General features: G+C 37.0%; 1 protein-coding gene across 6 annotated transcripts in view; it reads left to right on the top strand.

Moving 5' to 3' along the window:
• LOC150109418 (basement membrane-specific heparan sulfate proteoglycan core protein-like) overlaps positions 1-20574 on the top strand; it is a 1783738-nt gene that overhangs the window by 941919 nt on the left and 821245 nt on the right. For all 6 annotated transcript variants that reach the window (XM_090413063.1, XM_090413041.1, XM_090413033.1 and 3 more), the window contains one exon: positions 13044-13226. In XM_090413063.1, the coding sequence (XP_090269189.1) occupies positions 13044-13226 (183 nt within the window). The remainder of the gene's footprint in view (positions 1-13043; positions 13227-20574) is intronic.

Here is a 20574-nt window from a genome sequence, read left to right as displayed (position 1 = left end):
GAGTGTTGGTGGATAGGGAGATGAAGTTTAGGTGGCACATTGCAAAAGTAGCTAAATCAGCTCATCAACTCACCTGGTTGTTGAAAAATACCTTGACGAGCAGAGACAGGCAAGTTATTGTACCTCTGTATTGAGCCTTGATAAGACTCATCTCGACTACTGTGCCCAGATTTGATCACCTCGGTTCCTTCTTGATGAGGAGGAGGTGGAGAGGATCCAGAGGTGAGTGACTAAGATGATAGCAGGTCTATGGAATGAACCATATGAGAACAGGTTGAAGATTTGTGGGTTGCAGAAACTAGTTGATAGGCGGAAAAGGGGAGATATGATTGAGAAGTTCAAATTGCTAAAGGGATTCTATAGGATTAATTCAATGGATTTTTTGAGATCAGGTCTGGTGGTGGGAGAACTATGGGACACCTGTGGAAGCCGGGCAAGAGTGTTGTTAGCATGGGTGTTAGAGCTGGGTTCTTTACTTTTAGAGTGGTAAATGAGTGGAATAAGCTGCCAGAGTCTGTTATGGGTGCTATGACGGTGAGCGAGTTCAAGGCAAAGTATGATAGATACTGTGAGAATGTCATATAGTTGTGTGGACATGATGTTTAAGCCCTCCCTCGATGAGTCTAAGGACTCCCTGGAGTCTCCTGAAATCATAATAATAATAATATTCCTACTCATCTACTTAATTCCAACTTAGTTTATCCTCCTGAGGATATGCAGTCTGTTACCGCTTCCCTCAAGCAATCTCTGACCACTTGCCATGCACTACTGACATTCTTTCCTTGTAGCTTCTCAATCCATGGCACTGTTCCAAGATGACTCCTGCGTTCTCTCATAATCACCAGTCTTATGGCTGAACATGAACTTCATGTGTTTGGCAACTTCCCAGAACAAGACTTCATGGTCACTCTCCCTAATTGAAGCTAGTGTCTACCTTGGTTATGGATAAATCTTCTGATGCTGTTATCAGAACCATCACCATCAAAACCCCATTGTCCTCTCGATAACATATTCTTTCATGTATTTATTTAGCCTTGAAAATCTCACTTCCATCTTGCTATGTCTCCTTTCTTCCCTCCAATCCATGTTCCCATAGCTAAAGTCTCTCATAATAATTGTTTGGCCCACACTTGTTGTACTGATTTGCTAGTATATGACATCTACATCTTCCTGTGGACCCCCTCCCAGTCTATAGCAGCACTCAACAATGTATTTTGTCCTATTTGCCTCTGTCTCACACCACACAGCGCTTCAAATGAACCATCTCTCTCTCTCTCTCTCTCTCTCTCTCTGACCTAATATCCTTTTTAACTTCTAATTTTGTTGGTTTTAATTCTGCAGCTATCATCAGCGAATACCCCACCTCCTATCCTGTTCCTTCTATCCCCCCTTAAAATACAATACAATTTACAATCTATTCCTGTAAATATATCATTTTTAGTGAACCAGGTGTCAGTGATGCCTCTAATTTTTGGTCTAGTTTGAGCTTACTAATGACAAAAACTTCTCACCCTTATTCCTGATACCTCTTGCAATCATGTGCATGCATTTCCACGTCCTTTTGAACCCATAGTTACCTTCGTGTAATGTCATTATACAACCCATTTAAATTGGAGACCTGCGAAATCCTGTTTGGCATTGCATAATCATTACTGTACCCATGCTCATTTATCACAGGGAGGCTAGACACATGCTAGATTTCATCCTTCCTAATATCTCTAGTTGCCCTGGTTTTGCACTACCACACTCTCACTAAACAACACTTTCTCCAGACATCTAACTCCAAAACCATTCAAATGCAGTCCACTAGGCATATACTAGTTCTTTTGTCCATCAAACTTCCTCCATACATCAATAAATTGCACACCATCTCTCCTGCACAATCTTCTCATTGGCAGTCATGACCCATTTTCTAATTTCTGTCCTATCATACCAACGCAGCAGACTCGCAATCTTCTTGCTCTTCATTTTTGCTTCCAATAACAACTTTCATATCTTCTCTCATAGTTGCATATTTGTCACCTTTCAAATCATTTGCACCAGCCAATACAATCAACTCGCTCGCTACATTCTTCTGCATACTTACAGCATCACTAACATCCTTTATCTTTGCACATTCCTTCTGCATAACTTATACATTGAATCATTAACAATCATTGCCTTTCTTTTGAACTCAGCTCTATCATACTCTGGAAAAAGATCACTTCCTCATACTATACTTGTCTTCCTTCAGTTCATTCATAGCTGCAAAAATAAACATCATTAATTTTGGTACCTGGGAAGCATTGTTTCCTTTCATCAAGCCTTCTCTTATTAATTGCTATACAAAATTCTCTGCTCACTTCCCTTTCTTTCTTAGTCATGCTTTTGCTTCTTATTTTTTGCACCTCATCTTTCTTCTCTCTTTTCTCGGTTATACCACTTGCCAGATATTTCTGCATTGCTTCTGTTAATGTCATGCTTTATTTTTTTAAATGACACCATATAAGTGCACTATCTCATTATAGCCAACTCTTCATTTTTCACTTCATCCATTCTATCACTCATATGCTTATCACTTTCAATCCTATCTTCCAGTCTCTCCATCACTCACATTTCAGTGCCTGTTCCCTGCTGTTTACCTTTTTACTCCTATTCTTTTGACCTAACCTGCACTTCTGGGACTGATTCTCTCTCAAAGTCCCATGATTATCTTTTGATATTACCTTCATCTAGCTAACTCTCTGAGCCCTGCACCTCAGTTGGTTTTGATGGAGCCCTTTGGTTGGAAAAACCCGAGTTAAGCCCCATCTTGATGTGAGAAACTTCTATCAGGGCTTTTCAAAGATGAGTATGTCAGTCTCATACAGAGATGAAGGGTTTCATCCTTGAAACAGGCAAACTAGCCCCATAAACATGAATCTAGAGACATGGGATACTACTCGTGAGATGGAAGACTTCACAGGACATAACTCTTCTCCCCATGCTCATCATTAAATTGTTCTTTCTTTCACTTGGTTTATTATTATTATTTCTACTGATACTCTATGGAGCCAAAAGATTCATTATGGGAGAACCACACTGTCCATTAACACAATACCTATCATACATCTCTTTAAACCTATTCACTGTTGAGGCACTCACAACCAAATCTGGCAATTCATTCCAGCCATTCAGCACTCCCCAAGTAAAGAACCTAGTCTGTGTACACCCTAACTAATCACACTCTTAGACATCTTCCAAGGGTGACCCCTTGTCTCCCCCCCTCACTTCTCATATATTAAAAAATTTCTTTTGTGTCAATCTTATAGACTCCCTTTAGTAATTTATAAGTTTCTATCATATTCTCTCTCCTCTGCTTGTTAACTAAACTCTGCAACCCACATACCCTCCATCTATCCTCATAGGGAACATTCCACAGACCTGTCACCAGCTTGATCACTCGTCATTGAATCCTCTCCACCACCTCCTGATCACTAAGAAAAGCAGGTGACCAAATTTGCACGTAATAGCCAACATGTGGTCAAATTAGAGGGATAATAACCTCCCTATCTTTACTTGTCAATGTGTTCTTCAGTATTCAAGTAATGCTTTGAGCTATTTTGCAATATGTCTTCTGAATTTCAGATCTCTATCCACCATCGCTTCCCCCCCCATCCTTGTAGCCTAATTAATTTCCTGTAAACTAGTACCATCAATATGATACAAAGTATGCAAACTTTTCTTCCTGAAGCGCATTACCTTACATTTTACAACATCGAATTGACAACTACCCACACTGCCAATTTATTTAAATCATCCTGTAAGATATCTGCATCACCTTTATCAACTACTGCATCATCCACAAACAACTGAATATCCTCTTTCAAATCTGCTATATCATTAATGTACAAATTAGAGTAGTGGTCTCTATTAATATCATTAGTAATTTTCATCCATTTGCATCTTATTACTTTTCATTATTCTACTCTAATTTTTTGAATGCTCTAGTATATTATTACACTTCTCTCACACACACACCCTATTCAAAATTCTTTTCACTCATCTTTGCAGTTCATAAACCTGACCTATTTTTTGATGCATTCAAAAGTTTTTGGCAGTACATGTCTGCTGAAATATATGAATATGAAAAAAAAAAAAAAAATCCAATATGGTACTTGATCTTGGGTTGAGATGTTTCTTGTTGCTTTTGTACACCTTACACATGCTATTTTCAGCCATTGGTGGCAAACCAAAACAACCTAAACCAATGTAACTTAAAAGATAACAAACACTACCTTTACAAAAATTTACTAAAAAATATCAACACTGTACAATATTTATATGGTTTTCTTGGCACAGTTCAAAACATTGACTGATAGCACCTACCAGATATTTGGTTTTGAGGTAATTCAAATTATTTCACATAGACTTTGAGAATATGCTGAAATCTTTTGCTGTAAATTTAGCTAGTTTTTCTTATCTTTAGTACTTACTGTGCAGGAAGATAGATATGCTTCTCAGTATTATATATACAAGTGGAGATTAATAGAGTTCAATTTGTCTAATTTCAAATATTCGTGGAGGGTCCCTCCATGAGTCTTACTGGTGTGTTTGCTTTGCAGTCTGACATGTACATCTGGAGGGGGGGGGGATGGATCCTGGTAGTCTTTCACTACTTTGGCCTCTGCTTCAGCAAGATTGCAGTTCTGGATGGCTTGTCCAAGATCAGTTGGGTAGTGGGCTTGCCTGCAAGGGTCAGGGGTATTGCAGCAAATCTCCTTCTCCATGGTGTAGGGGACAGGACCCAAGATTTGCTGTGATGCTCGTATAGCATCCGGGTTAGCCCTGGTGTTCCACTCCTGAGTACTGCCATTTCTTGCCAGTTGTAGCATTCATCTGTGGTGGGTGAGGAGCTCTGGTATTAAGCCGAACTTCTCCTGAGAATAAACACTGATTGCATTCTCTTGCTTATCAGGGACCCTCATCAAGCCCAAACCAAGTTCAGAAACTGTATTATCATCAACAGAGAACCAAAGTAAGAAGCAAAAAAAAAAAAAAATCAGAAGCTGCCATGAATATTCTGGATGAAGAGATATGTTCCAAACTCAAGGACCAATAATTGACAGCCATATGAAGCATCCTGATATACAAGGATGTTCATCTAGTTCCCACCAGAAAGATCATCTTACCTTTAACAAACCAAAACCATCAACAAAGCAGGACATCTCGCCTTTCCATTATGGCTCTATATCCTAAACCCCTTGTGGAACTTTAAATGTCAGAAATATGGTCGTTCTCAAATTGCCTGAAATGGCTCTGCTATCTATGCTGAATGTGATAGTAAAGAACAGGAGAATAATGACTATAAGAGCAAAAATTAAAATGCTTTAATTATGAGGGAGACCACCTAGTATACTCTAGAGAATACCAAACATGGAAGAACGAAAAGGAGATGCAAAAGTTAGAGCAATATAACACCCACCCACACACACACACACACCAGGAGGTGAAGAACCAATATACCAAAACAGTAGCAACAAAATCTGCTAAACTCTCATACACTGAGAAGGCAACTGTAAAGAAAATGTCAATTGGATGTTGACAAGGATGTCAATCTTGCCTTTTCACGACCACAGCATCCCTGAAAGATATGACTTGCTCGCTATCTCCTTTGTGTAAATGAAAGAAAAAAATCATTATGAACTCGCTCCTGAAGATATGTCAAAGAGGAGTCACACCACTTAAAAATCCTCTTATTAAAAAGAAATGGAATGTGCATCACAGAAGATCAAAGATATGCCTCTAGATCCTTTATTAGATGGCCCATCAATGGATAGCATTGGATACCTCTGATTTCCTCAGGAAGATAAAAAATGAATATGCTGATTGCACTAGAAGGAGTGGAATTTGACTAAGTCTTGGATATTTTTCCAGAAGAAATTATGGATTTTGGCTGTAGAAAGTTCTTAAAGAAAAAAATCCAAGACAAATGAAAACAGAATTGTTCATCATAGGAAACTGGATGATATCACAAAAAAAAAAAAAAAATTGAAACATTAGTATAGTGGAATTGTCATGGATTCTGAAAAAACATAGACTACATCAAGGCTCTCTTGCAGAAGTATAAACCAATATGTTTCTGCTTGTAGTAAACATCCTGAAGTTGAGTGATGATCTGACTGTCCATAATGTTATTATTATTCATAAGGACAGGACGGGATAGACCTGCCAATGGAGGATAGTCATCGTTGTGGGCAACCATACTTCCTTCCACCCTATCACAATTAACACTAGCATAGGAGCAGTTTCTATAAGACTCTTGGTCAGAAATATAATAACAGTATGCTGCCTCTACCTCTCACCTATTGCAGATATTTCTGAAGATGTTCTTGATGTCATTATGTGGGTGCCACCTCCCCCTTACTTTTAATGGGATATTTAAATGGACATAGTACACTGTGAGATAGTACCTGAACAAATATCAGAGGAAGAGTTATGGACTGTATGCTTGGCAACAGCAATTTCTCCCTCTTAAACCCAGGAATATGCTTACTTAAACATTCACTGTAATCGACTTAACTATTTGCTCACCCTCCCTTTTCCCAGTGTTTAAGTGGGAAATTGAAGACAACCTATTTAAGAATGATCACTTTCCCATATCTACTTTTCTTAGTGGACAATGATGTACTACATCACAGATATCATGGAGGAAAAAAATTGAACAAGCTGACCGGTCCATCCTTTCCTCATTAGCAGATTTTGATTCTACAACAGGCAGTTCATCTTTTATCAGTGATGCAATGAGGCATGTAACAGGCTATTATAGAAGCAGCCAAAACTGCAATTCGTTAAACATCTAGTCTGCACAGCTGCCAATGACGACCAGAAGAAAGCTTTCAGTACCTTCTGCAACTACCCCACAACAACTAACCTAATTGCTTTCAAACATGCCTGGACTCAAGCTAGATAGATCTATCACTAGAGGCAGAAGGAAACCTAGATTTGGTTTATTTCTTCTATATCAAGATCGACCAACAGTAAAGAAGTATGGAAAAAATATTGGAAGTGAAAGCAGATATACCCTCCATCAGCTCTCTATTCTTGAGCACACTGGTTGCACAGTTGCTCATCAAACAGTGAATTCTGACACTTGAAGAAACTTTTGCAAAAACATCGTCTTCTTATTCCCCCCACCTCCTCCTGAGTTACTTGTCCAAAAAAGCAAAGCAGAAAAACAACAAATCAAGACAGGCTGTTTACCAAACAAGAGATGAAAGCTGCTTTGCTTAAATGTTGTCCAACTAGTGTTGGACCAGATAATATCCATTATACGATGGTAAAATCTGTCAACATTAGCCATGGATCAACTGTTTCACCTTCTTAGAATTTTCTGTGAGAACACATTTCCAGACACCTGGCAAAAGGCAAGTAAGTATAATTGCCTTTCCTAATCCAGAGAAGGATCCAAAATTCCCAAATAACTGCAGTCCAATTGTTCTGACCAGCTGCTTATTCAGGTTTCTGGAAAAAATGATTAACTGTAATCTTTTATGGATTCTGAAGAGAAACAACCTGTTTTCCAAAACACAGTCTGACTTCTAAAAATATTCTACTACTGATTATCTTGTCCAGCTGGAGGCATTCATTAGAGCCTTTCTAAAACACAAGACATTGCTTTTCTTTGATATGGAAAGTGCATATGAATCTTCTGGGAAATTCAGAATATCGAAAGACTTGCATAATTTTGGTCTTAGAGGAGAATCTCCCTCTTTTTATCAACAACTTATCTAACTGAATCTTCCAAGTTGGAGTGGCAACTGCCCTCTCCTGCTCCTATAACCAAGAAGAGGGAATCAAACAGAGTTCAGTTTGAAGTGTCATGCTTTTTGCAATCAAAGTGAATTCAATAACAGAACAACTTCCTCCAACAGTAAGTATCATAAGTATGTAAGTATGATAATGCTCTCTATATTTATAACCTTACCATCTTCTGTAATTCATGTAATATGAGGGTCAGAGAAAGAATGGCTGCTGCAAGCAACTGACCATCCCTCAAAATGGGCACTTGCCATTGGGTTCAGATTTTTATAGCACAAAACAATCTGTATACACTTTTACTGCAGACATGGTCTTCGTCTTGACTCAGAACTCTGAGTAGAACAAATGGTAATTCCAATTGCACCAGAAGCAGAGATGTTCTTAGGAGACTTGTATTTGACAGCACCTCCAGCGATGAGCCTGTCAACTCCATGGAGGGTATAATAATAATTCAATTTCCTACCTCACATCAGTTCCGAGACAAGGGGCATAAAGTAATGAACATTATGCATTATAACCCTATCTTTCACCTTTTTGGGGTGCTGACAGTATTCTATGATTTATTTATGCATAATATTGATAACATCGAACTTGACTAAAAGTCCCAAGTCACTGCAATGGCTAGACTCTATTCACTATCAAGCCATAAAAATTACAACTGGGGTATGTCATATGTCACCTATTCCTAGTCTGTACATCAAAGCATATGAACCACTTTTGTTGTTATGTAACTAAAATAAAATCCTTGCTAGAGCAACCCACATATCCAACTACTTTTGGACCACAATTTGAGAATTTCTACAACACTCGCAGACTGCCAATAAAACCCTTTTTTTTTTTAGATAAAAAAGCTCTCCAGGCTCTAGAAATGGCAGCAGACAACATAGCCTCATTACCAAACCCACTTCCCATGGTGATCATACATGCCAGCATGTGGCTTTTCTTCCAGCAACTATTGAAAATTTCCACCTCTACTATATCCAGAGAACATTATATCTTTACAAATCCCACTAGAGTATGACAACTTTACAGAAGAGCGTTGAAAGTTTATTTTACACTTGGTTAGACTATAATAAATTTAGTTTAATCCTTTATTCAAGTGAGAGCAAACAAGGTTTGCAGCTGAAAATATCTTCAGGGCTGAGGTAAGGTGGTACAACACCAGGCAACTCAAAGCAAAGGTGGACCAAACTATCAACACTCCTATCTCAGTATCTCCCATAATGCAAAACACATCTCCTTGCGGATATGTATAACATTATGCATTAAGGGAAGGGCCACTACCCAGGCCAGTTTCGACCTTTATTGAGGTCATATCAGTGGGAGCCAGGCCCAGAAGTGGAGATACCCAAGCAGAAGCAATGGAGAGGTCATCTTTACCTATAGGAGTTGCCAAAAGGTGCCACCTTATTATTTAGAGAAAACACTCTGGATTTAGAGAAAGATGTTGGAAGTTTATTTTACAGTTGGTTAGACTATAATAAATTTAGTTTAATCCTTTATCCAAGTGCAAGCAAACAAAGTTTGCACCTGAAAATATCTTCAGGACTGAGGTAAGGTGGTGCAACTCAAAGCAAAGGTGGACTAAGCTGTCATCACTCCTATCTCAATATCTCCCATAATGCAAAACACATCTCCTTGCGGATATATAACGTTATGCATTAAGGGAAGGGTACACTACCCAGACTGGTTTCGACCTTTATTGAGGTCTCATCAGTGGGAGCCAGGCCCAGAAGTGAAGATACCCAAGCAGAAGCAATGGAGAGGTCATCTTTACCTATAGGAGTTGCCAAAAGGTGTGCGACCTTATTATTAAATTACTCTGGATTTGGAAAAAGATGTTGAAAGTTTATTTTACAGTTGGTTAGACTATAATAAATTTAGTTTAATCCTTTATCCAAATGTGATATTTCCTTTATCCAAGCTTGGGTATCTCCACATCTGGCTCCCACTGATGAGATCTAGATAAAGGTCGAAACCGGTCTGGGTAGTGGCCCTTCCCTTAATGCATAACATTATACATATCCGCAAGGAGATGTTTTGCATTATGGGAGATACTGAGATAGGAGTGATGATAGCTTGGTCCACCTTTGCTTTGAGTTGCCTGGTGTTGTACCACCTTACCTCAGTCCCGAAGATATTTTCAGGTGTAAACTTTGTTTGCTCACACTTGGATAAAGGAAGAAACTAAATTTATTATTTTACAGAAGAGCTGTATGCGACAGCTTGCACTAAAATACACCAGATTCTATCACTACCAAGGCATAATATATTCAGACCTGCAAAGCTCTCTTCAGGCAATAAGAAGTCTAAAGCTACAGCAACATCCAGTGCTGTCTTTCAAATGCAGCACCTTCTCTTTCAGTTATGGAAGCTACACTTTGTGTACTTCTGTTGGATTCCAAGCCATGTTGGGGTTAAGGAAAACGAGGCTGCAGGTACTACAGTAAGGTCAGCTCCTTTTCAAACATGCACAGATTATCGGCAGATTATCAGACAAACTTTTATCGCAGTGTCATCTGCAGAGAAGCTAATAATACGCTCTACCAAATTAACCTTGAAATTTAATTCTAGCAGTCTAGCCTGCATAAGGTTTGCACAGAGGAAGTTTTTGCTCAGCTTAGCATAGGCCATTGTCATCTTATGCACTTCTAGCCACTGAAGCATAATGACATAACCTATGTGTGTGTTTTGTGACTCTGGACTATCTGTCATATTTTAATCAACTGCCCTCATTTTGCCAATGAGTGCAGCCATTATATTTTAGCCACTTTTATAATTTGTCTGAGCCTTGCATACGAGGGTGACCTGAAAAGTTCTCGGCCTCGACCATAAATGGCAACAACACTATTGGCAAGATTTTTTTTTTCCATTAGTTGTACATCTGTCATAAACATCCTTGTGAAATCACAAGTCATTCTATCAAGTACAGTAGTTTGTTTTACACAGCTATGTGAAGCAAAAGTGTTGTCTGTACCCCTTGAAATTGATAAAATTGAGTATTGTGCAGTTATAAAATTCTTTGTAAAAGAAGGTTTAACCGCAAAAGTAATTCATTCGAAGTTCATAAAAGTTTATGGGCACTCTTCTCCTTCATTTTCGAGAATTAAGAAATGGGCTGCCGAGTTTAAACATGGTTGTACCAGCCTAGAAGATGATCCAAGTGAAGGATGTCCAAAAAGTGTAACAACACCATAAATCATTGATTAAGTGCACGATAAGGTATTGGATGTCCATCGAGTCAAAGTGCATGAAATTGCTGAGACTATAGGCATTTCAAAAGAATGTGTAGGATATATTTTGCATGAAGAATTGCAAATGAAAAAGTTTTGCGCAAGATGGGTGGCACGCTTGCTCACAGCAGGTCAAAAATGCACCCGCATAAAAATCTCTGAACAGTGCTTGGAGCATTTGAACAAGAATGAAACTGATTTTGTGCTCGATTTGTTACGATGGATGAGACTTGTGATTCTCCATTACACACCAGAATCCAAACAGTAGTCAAAACAGTGGACAGAAGCTGGTTGTTCAGCACCAAAGAAGACAAAGTCGGTTCCATCAGAAGGAAAAGTCATGGCATCTTTCTTTTGGGATGCTAAAGGCATTTTGTTTATTAATTATCTTGAAAAGGCTAAAACAGTAATCGGGAATATTATTCCGATCTTGTAACCAGACTAGATGAAAAAATTTGTGAGAAAAGACCTGGTTTGCAGAAGAAAAAAAAATCATCTTTCATCAGGACAATGCACCTGCTCACAAAGGTATTTTGGCAATGGGAAAATTAAGGGATCTGCACTATGAATTGTTCGAACATCCATCCTATTCTCCAGATTTGGCTCCCTCTGACTTCTATCTCTTCCCAAAATTAAAACTCTTTCTCACTGGTCAGCGTTTTTCTTCGAATCAAGAGGTGATTGAACCTGCAGAGGAGGAGTATTTTGCAAATCTTACTGAGAACCACTACATGGAATAGATAATGGCACTGGAGCATCACTGGAATAAATGTATTAGTCTTAAGGGAGATTATGTTGTAAAATAAAAATAATTTTGAAATTTTAAATTTGTTTTTTCATTGTTAGGCTGAGAACTTTTCAGACCACCCTCGTATTTAAGCAGATTTTATCATAGTTATTGTCATTTTTAAGTTTTCAGAGTGTTAATCTTTACCACCTTATATAAATGATTTATTTATATAAGGTGGTAAAATAAATGTCTAATTTAGTTACAATAAACTAGACTTATTAGTCTGAGTTATTATAAATAAATTTTTAAAAACCTTGGTTTTATATATGCTTTATGAATTTTAATCTTTTTTAAAATACTTTCTAGATTTGTTTTATATGAATCTTTTACATTTGTGTTTCTACAGTGATATTTTATGCTGTATTACTTATTAAATAGTATAATTTTAAGAAGTGTTTCATTTATGTTATTTTAACTTTCGTGTGTGTGTGTGTAATTCTTTAGACTTATATAATCTGCCTATTTATTATGTGTTTTAGTGCAGCATTACTGTAGCCTGTCTTGTGCCATTAAACCCAAAAACAAACAGCCTTCTTGAAATTAGGATATCGGATTTCAAATGTCTGAGCAACATATCATTTACTTTATTGCATTTTCATGTATTCATATATTTCATAATTATTACTCATATGCATCCTGTGCAACTTGTTTATAGATACTTATATGGCTTACATATGTAAGCCATATATGTACCTATAAAAAGAGCTGCTGGTACATATGTTAAAAAAAAAAAATGGAATTTTATTCAGAAACTCCAATGTTGAGTTTTGGAATGAAATTCTGTATTTTGTTACATGTGTAAGCTGTATAACTATAAATATGTATTACACATGTTCCATTGAAAGTATTCATTTTGTGTAAACATTTTGCATACATGCAAGTACACACACACTAATTTGAGTTATGTACTAAATGAACTGGCAAGTAGGCTTCATCAGTTCATTTAATGTTATGAGTGTTCTAGTATGTTATCCGTTTTTAGGTTTTTTTAAATCTCAATACAGATTAATTTCGAGGAAAATTGTTGATAGAAATCAAATATAAACTTTAGAATTTAGATGCATTTCATGCCTGATATCATTGTATCTTATACTCCTTGTTGATGGAACATTTCTATCTCAATTCTCAGTTAACATTTATACTTTTTTCATAATTCAGTATATACTGAAAAGCATGTGAGCTGAAATTGCACATATATGTAATTATTATGGATTAGTAATCTAATATTAATATAATTTCAGGAAGTTTTACACTTTTCCAACAGTCCATCAGGAGTTACTCTAACTAATATAATGAGAAGCTATACAATCGATCAAAACCTTCAACCAGATCCCAGAAATAAAAATTTGGTATTCAGAAATTTTGCAAACCATCCATCACAGACTTATTACTGGAAGCTTCCATCTCGTTTTCTTGGAGATAAGGTTGGTAATTTTGATTGTAATATTTTTATGTAATAATTATTATTACCATATTACTATCAAAGCCGCATGAAAGCAGAAGGATCATAAAAAAATTCTGACTTATAGCAACAAATATACAGTATAGTCAAGTTCTCTCATGTATAAAATTAGAACATCTCTTTGTGGTTAGATTTATTCTAATAAACATCACTGTATTCTTCTTATCAAATTCCTGATGTGTAACCTCAGAGGGTGTACAGGATAATTATGATAATACTATATAAAAAAATTTACACCATTTGAGTAGGAACAAATGAGAATGCAAGAAAGGATGTCAGACTTTGAGAGTAAAAGATAATGGTGTAGTAGGAATGGCAATCACTGTATTCTTTACTACAAATAATCTTCATTGTTTTCTGTTGTATATCCTTCATGGATTGTACTAGATAACACACAAACACAATGGAGAGACCCACCAAAATTATATAGTTATGAACCAATATGGATGAAGTGGATTAGCAAATTTGCTTATACCCTGCATGTAGTTAGATGAAGAAAAACTGGTATGCTAAAAAAGATTCCAAATCAAAAGTGACAGGTTATTCTTGGAATCTGCCTATATTTTATGGATTACTCCTAACCTAAACAGATATGAATGTAAAAAAACTTATTCATTTGATTCCAGAATGAATGGAATGAAGGATGGTGAGGGCAATAGGTAATAAATGATTTTGAGAGTGGCATTATGTTGTAATTAGATTATTCATGTAGTGGTTGAGAGAGTGCAGAAAGTGTTTTCGGGGGGGGGGGGGGAGAGAATGAGTAAATGAGGTTTCAGACATTGAGGAATAAGTGATCGTGAGAGTTGGTAGTTGGAGTAGGAACAAATTAGAATGCAAGAGGGATGTTAGGAGGTGTTGAGGAGAGTAAAAGATAATGGTATTGTAGGAAAGGTAATCAGTGTGTTGCTCAAGTGTGAGGATGATCATGAATAGAATGTTAGCAGGCCTCTGAAATAATAATTTCCTGACATTTTGACCTTTATATTAAGGTCATCACTTGGAGTACACACACAGAGACAAGCTAGATTACATTTCACACAACATGCTAGAGAGAGACAATGATTTGAAAGTGGCATTATGTAGTAATTAGATTATTCATGTAATTCATTCAGTAATCATTGTCTTTTTAACGTACTGTGTGAAATGTAATATAGCTTGTCTCTCTCTCTCTGTATATATGTATGTGTGTATACTCCAGATGATGACCTTAATATGAAGGCCGAAATGTCGGAATATTATTTCTAACATGGTAGTTGAGTCCATAATTTGTCTTAAACGAATGCTGATCACCACGTAACACTAAAGGAAAGGATAAAAAAGTGAAGTTTGTTTTGAATGTGTGAAATGTGTGATTGATGGAATCCTTTATTAAAGAATGATTTTACTTTAGTATCTTCTTAATTCTACCTCTCACTAATGAGACCTTGATAAAGGACAAATCTGAAAACTAGTCTGGATAGTGTGACCCTTCCCATAATGCATAGCAAAATGCTTGTCCAAAAGGAAATCAGCATTATAGAATACCAAGACAATTGATGACGTTAGCAGCTTCTATATGCAAGTAGACTAGTCAGGAAGATGCTTCATGGGAAAATTTTCATTGCTTATTCCTGTGTAAAAAGATTAAACCAAAGATTATATACCGAGTGATTCAAAAGTCACAGAAAAAATAAAAATTCAATAATACTGAAGTTAAACTTTCAGCATTTAACATTTATTACTGAAGTTAAACGTTCTGCCAAGGTGAGTCATGTTATTGTTACGAGATAAAGCACTTTTAGTTAAGCTGTATTATCAGAACTCCGAATGTGCAAGAGAGGCAAGCGCTCCATAGTGTAACATTCATGCAGGATGGAGCACCTCTGCATATCACAGGTCCTGTCCAGCACCTGCTGCGATCGACATTTGGCGATGACTGTGTCCTCAGTCGCTCTTTCCCACACAAATGACCACCAAGATCTCTAGACCTTGCACCTTGTGACTTTTGGTTATGGGGCTATTTGAAGTCACAGGTGTACAGAGGTCGGCCGACGTCATTGGCCATGTTGAAAGAAGCTATTCGCCATCATGTGACAGGAATTACAGCTGAAACCCTCTTCGATGCTGTGCAGGGTGTTGTGTCACGTCTGATGTCCATTCTCATGAATGATGGCTGTCACATTGAACATTTGTAATCCTAGCTGCATTGCAAACTGTGCTGTGCCACTGCACAAACTACTGACACAAGTGAAGCGCCACCTGTTGGTGGTAAATGCAACTATTCTGGTAATAAAATTTTTCGTTATTAAAAAAGAATCCCATGTCTTTCTGTGCATTTCTGTGAAAACCGCATTGTTCTACTGTCTATACTTTTCGTATTATTGAATTTTTACTTTTTCTGTTACTTTTGGATCACCTGGTGTGTGTGTATGTATGTATATATATATATATATATATATATATATATATTAAATAGAGGTCTTAGAATAGAATCACGTAGTACCCCACTGGTTATCCTACTTTTTTGGCCTGCACAACTCACAACTCCTATCTGTCAACCATCCCTGCAACCAATCTGCCAACTGACTCTCCATTCCCATCCTGATTGGTTTCAACAGTAGTTAATCATGTGATACTATGTCAAATGCTTTAGCAAAATCTAGAAAAAGAAATTGTATAATCATCTCCTCTGTTTAATATATTACACACACTGTTATAAAATATAATGAAATTTCTGAGGCGACACTTCCCTTTAATAAACCATAGTTGCTCTCTTGAAAGATTTCCATTCTAATTAATCCAGGTTTATATTCTGTCTCTAATCATCCTCTGGACTGTAGTATAGTGCTGCTGAGATGAGAGTGGAGGGCACACCCTATTCTTTTTCTCTTCCATAACATCCTCTTTCTCAGCAATTCCTTCACACAATTCCATGATTTATTCATTTCACCCCTATTTTATTTATCCTACTAACCTTAAGAATACAATTTGACATTTCCATAAGTAACTGATTTCAGACCAAGTCCAAGGCCATCTTGATTTCTCTCTCTCCTTCAGTTGATCAAATCATGATGGGCCACCATTGTTCTGTGAAGCTTGTGCTTGTCCAGCTCTCCCCATGTCAAAACCATAGGATCACTTTGCCCACATTGGTGGCATTGATAACATTTATCATCTTCCTTTATCATCATGAGATTTAATAATATCATGAGATAATATTAAATTTAATACTCATGTCGTATATGTCATTTTAGCTACATGCTGCATAAGGTAGCTCGATCCTTACTCATATGTTAAGTCTTGCTTCCATAGTTAAAGCCATCCATTATTATTACCTTTTCGGTCACTTACCAGTCTCATCTGTCTAAACACTTCAGAAGCATTTCCCTCTACATTTCATGACCTGTAGTGCACCCTCACTAAATATCTGAAATTCATACTCTGGTCATTCTCAGATGAAATAATCTCAAAGCCATTACCATTATTGTTTCAAGTTCCACTTGATAGGGACACTATGTGTCTGAAGTCATTAGTAATACCCACATCCTCTATTATTTACTTACATACTTTAATTTGCCAGCCTGGTTGGCTGAGGGTTGTGGGTTCAAACCCTTTTGTGGGCATGGATGGATGTGATTGTCTTTAGATGGTAGATGAATTTCATTGCCCAATATGAAGCCACTTCTCTGTTTATTGGAGCTCTGAAATGGCTTGAAAAAAGTTTGTGTTGCTCTCTAGATCAGGGTTTCTGAACCAAAAAAAAAATTGGGCTATAGATTTATAACCTTTCATAGGTGGGGATTATATTTACATTAAAAAAAAAGCATACATACATTTAATTATGTACAAATTAATCCTGTACTCTGATAAAAACAGCTTCAATTTCAACAGATTAGTTGGAAAGCAGTATGCTGAAAATGTGATGATTTATGACATAATGGGTACACACACACACACACACGCGCGCGCACTCTCTCTCTCTCTCTTGCTTATCTTTGTTATTTACCAGTGCCGTAATGAGGGTGTGGCGAAAGAGGTGCCTGCCACAAGCGCAACCTAGGTTTGGGGCTCAAAATGTTAAAAATAGACTAGGGGAGGCTCTGACGTCTACGCTGCCCAACACCCCCGAGTTCCGGACTGGTAGGCTGGTTCTCCTTGAATTTTGAAGACTCAAAAGGTGGGAGGGGGGGGTTCTGCCCCTGGTGCCTGCTGTGCCCAACTCCCCTGAGTTGCAGACTGGTAGACCAGTTCTCCTTGAATTCTGATGACTCGAATTTTGAAGACTCGACACTCAGGGTAGCCTCTGAGTTTCAAAATAACTTGACAAAAAAGTGACACAAAAACGTTACAAAAAAGCTTATCATTTTATATTATAGAGTAGATATAAAAGTCCACTATTTTATATTGTATTTTTAAATTTCAGCAATGCGCCGCTTTAGACACGCAACTTCTGCAACACACTGCAACTCATTTTGATGGGTAGTATTAATAATAAGTATTTATCATATTGCATTTAGTAAAATTTAACTTCTTACATTTAAATTTTTCAAAATTTTTGTCATTTTTGGGTTAGGAGGGGGTGCAAGTTAGACACTTGCCACAGGCGCTTCATACCCCTCTTTACTGTACTGCTATTTACCATGTACTCGAGGTATATTGCAGGTATATAGGTTATATTGCAGCCACTGCTCTCCAACCAGAAAATCAAAACCACACGATATACAAGGTCTGACACAGAAAAAACGAGATTGTGCCTGTATCTCCTTTTATTTAACAAACTGAGAAAATCAGCTACGATCTCCTTCAAAATAGTTTCCTTATGAGTTGACATACACACAGCTACATATGATGCTGCCACTGCACAAAGCAGATCATTTTCTGAAAGACTGTTGAGGATCTCTGTTGTTTTTGCTTTCACATCTTCTACCAACAAAAAAATGGGTTCCTTTGAGCACCGACTTGATTTTTGAGAAGAGGTAGAAGTTGCAGGGAGCCAGGTCTAGCGAATAGGGTGGGTGCTCAAGCACAGTGGTGTTGTGATTAGATAAATACTGCTTCACAGACAAAGCTTTGTGGGCTGGTGCGATGTCTTGGTGCAAAATCCAACCGTTTCTCCACAATTGTGGTCATTTCTTTCTCATGAGTTTGCACAATTTCATCAAAACTTCAAAGTAATACTGGTGAATTGCCATCTGGCCACTAGGAACCCACTCTGCCATTACAATACCCTGGATATTGAAAGAAACAATCAACATAGCCTTGAACTTCGAACAACTCATGCATCCTTTTTTGATTTTGGAGATGTTGCCGACTTCCACTCATTGATTGTTGCTTGGTTTCCAGATCAAATATAAATATCCAAGTTTCATCACAATTACTGAATTCAAGAAATCTGGTTCATCCTTAATGCCTTGCAAAAGGTCCAAACAGTTCCTTGCGACGTTCTTTTTGTTCATCTGACAACATTTTTGGAACTAAATTTGCACAAACCTTTTTTCATGTTCAATTCTTCAGTTTAAGTGCATCAAACACTTTCCCTGTCCAAATGAACTTTCTCAGCTACAACTCGAACACCCAGCCTTCTGTCTTTTCGAATCACATTTCACACTTTTTTAATGTTGTTATTGGTATAACTGCTGTGCTTGGGCAGCCTGGGCAATCATCTTTCATGCTTTCTCTGCCTTCCGAAAAAAATTGTTTGTACCATTCAAAAACGTGTGCATGGGCCATACAGTTCCTGTCCGTATGCCTCAGTCAATAATTGAAAAATTTTCATCACAGATTTTTTCAGTTTCACAAGAAACTTGATGTTAACTTGCTGTTTACTCTTGCACTTCAACATTTTGAGACTGAGGATAAGAACATGTCTATATTGAACACAAATCCACTCATACCAAGTAAAGCAATGGAGCTGAGCCTTGTCTCATGGTGACAGGTTAGAATATGCTCTATAACCATCTCGTTGTCTCTCCATTCCTAATCTATAGGGTTAGTCTCATTTTGTGTGTGTGTGTGTGTGTGTGTGTGTGTGTGTGTGTGTGTGTGTGTGTGTGTGTGTGTGTGTGTGTGTTGGACCTCGTATGTCATGTAATAGATATCACTGGAAGTAAGTAACTTTATTCACATTCACTGTACTGTAGAGATAAGACAAAGTACTAATAAGAAAATAGCTATTAAAAACATCACACAGCTGATAATAAATAATAAAATACTAACATAAATTACACATGCAGTAAAGCGTCACTCACAACACTTCACTCACTTATAAAATGAAGAAATAACAATGCATTAAGCAATACTTCAAGATATTTGTTTCATGCTGAGACAGGTAAAATGTCAAGAGAATCTACAGCACAAATATAACAGTCAAAGAAAAAGGGAACCTCCAAGTTAAGAAATCCCAGCCATATCATCGATAGAAATCTTAATATGAACATTAACAGACAATAACAAAAACATATAGTGGCAAGTGAATAAAAATGACAGATGTCACCAATAGAAAGAAGGCTGACAAATCTAATAAAAATACAAGAATTTACAGACTGCAACGTAACAATATTTGGTAATAGAGATATCAAAAAAGATAAGCTTTTTTGAACCATTATTTGCACGTTAATTTACTACGGGAAGTTACAACAGAAGAATAAATTAACAAACATTACATTGCATCCTTCAATTAGAAAAGACCTAAGTTCAATTCTTGTCTTGATGGGAGGAATTTTTATATGGGTTTTTTCAGTAGAGCAGGGTTTTCCCCTCCTGAGAACAGGTGATTTTCATCCCGCATACAAAAGACAAATCAGCCTTTAGGACACATAAAATTTACAAGTGACAAACACTAGTGGTAATGGTGGGTGGCAAATGGCATTGGTGTAGATGGATGGAAGTTGTGGAGACGGAGAGTTGTCGCGTAGGTGTCCTCCCTTGATGAGTCTCAGGACTCCTTGGGGTGTCACGAAATAATAATGAATAAAAATAACAGATACAAAACTATAAGCATATCAGAATAACACAAAAATGTATAATTAAAAATGACTACAAGCACTGCTGCCAAGAATTACTAATACAATTTTTATATATATATAAATTATAAATTATAAATACAATACTAATACAAACACCTGATGAATTTAAAAATAAGGAAAAACTATGCAGTACCACAGGAAGAATTCTTAGAATTCAGCATTTGGATATGACCATAAAAATTTCATTAAATGCTTAAAGGGGAAATAAAGTACGCTAAAGGAAAGCACCTCATAATGGAGTTTTTCTTTTATGAATGATAAAAGTAAAGATCGAAATAGGTTGAAATAATAATTGGCAATAAA

Source organism: Typopeltis vanoorti, chromosome 2, assembly GCF_054136105.1.
Source record: "Typopeltis vanoorti isolate ZY-2024b chromosome 2, IOZ_Tvanoo_1.0, whole genome shotgun sequence".
NCBI classification, from domain to species: Eukaryota; Metazoa; Arthropoda; class Arachnida; order Uropygi; family Thelyphonidae; genus Typopeltis; species Typopeltis vanoorti.
This window is presented reverse-complemented; position numbering and strand designations above follow the sequence as displayed.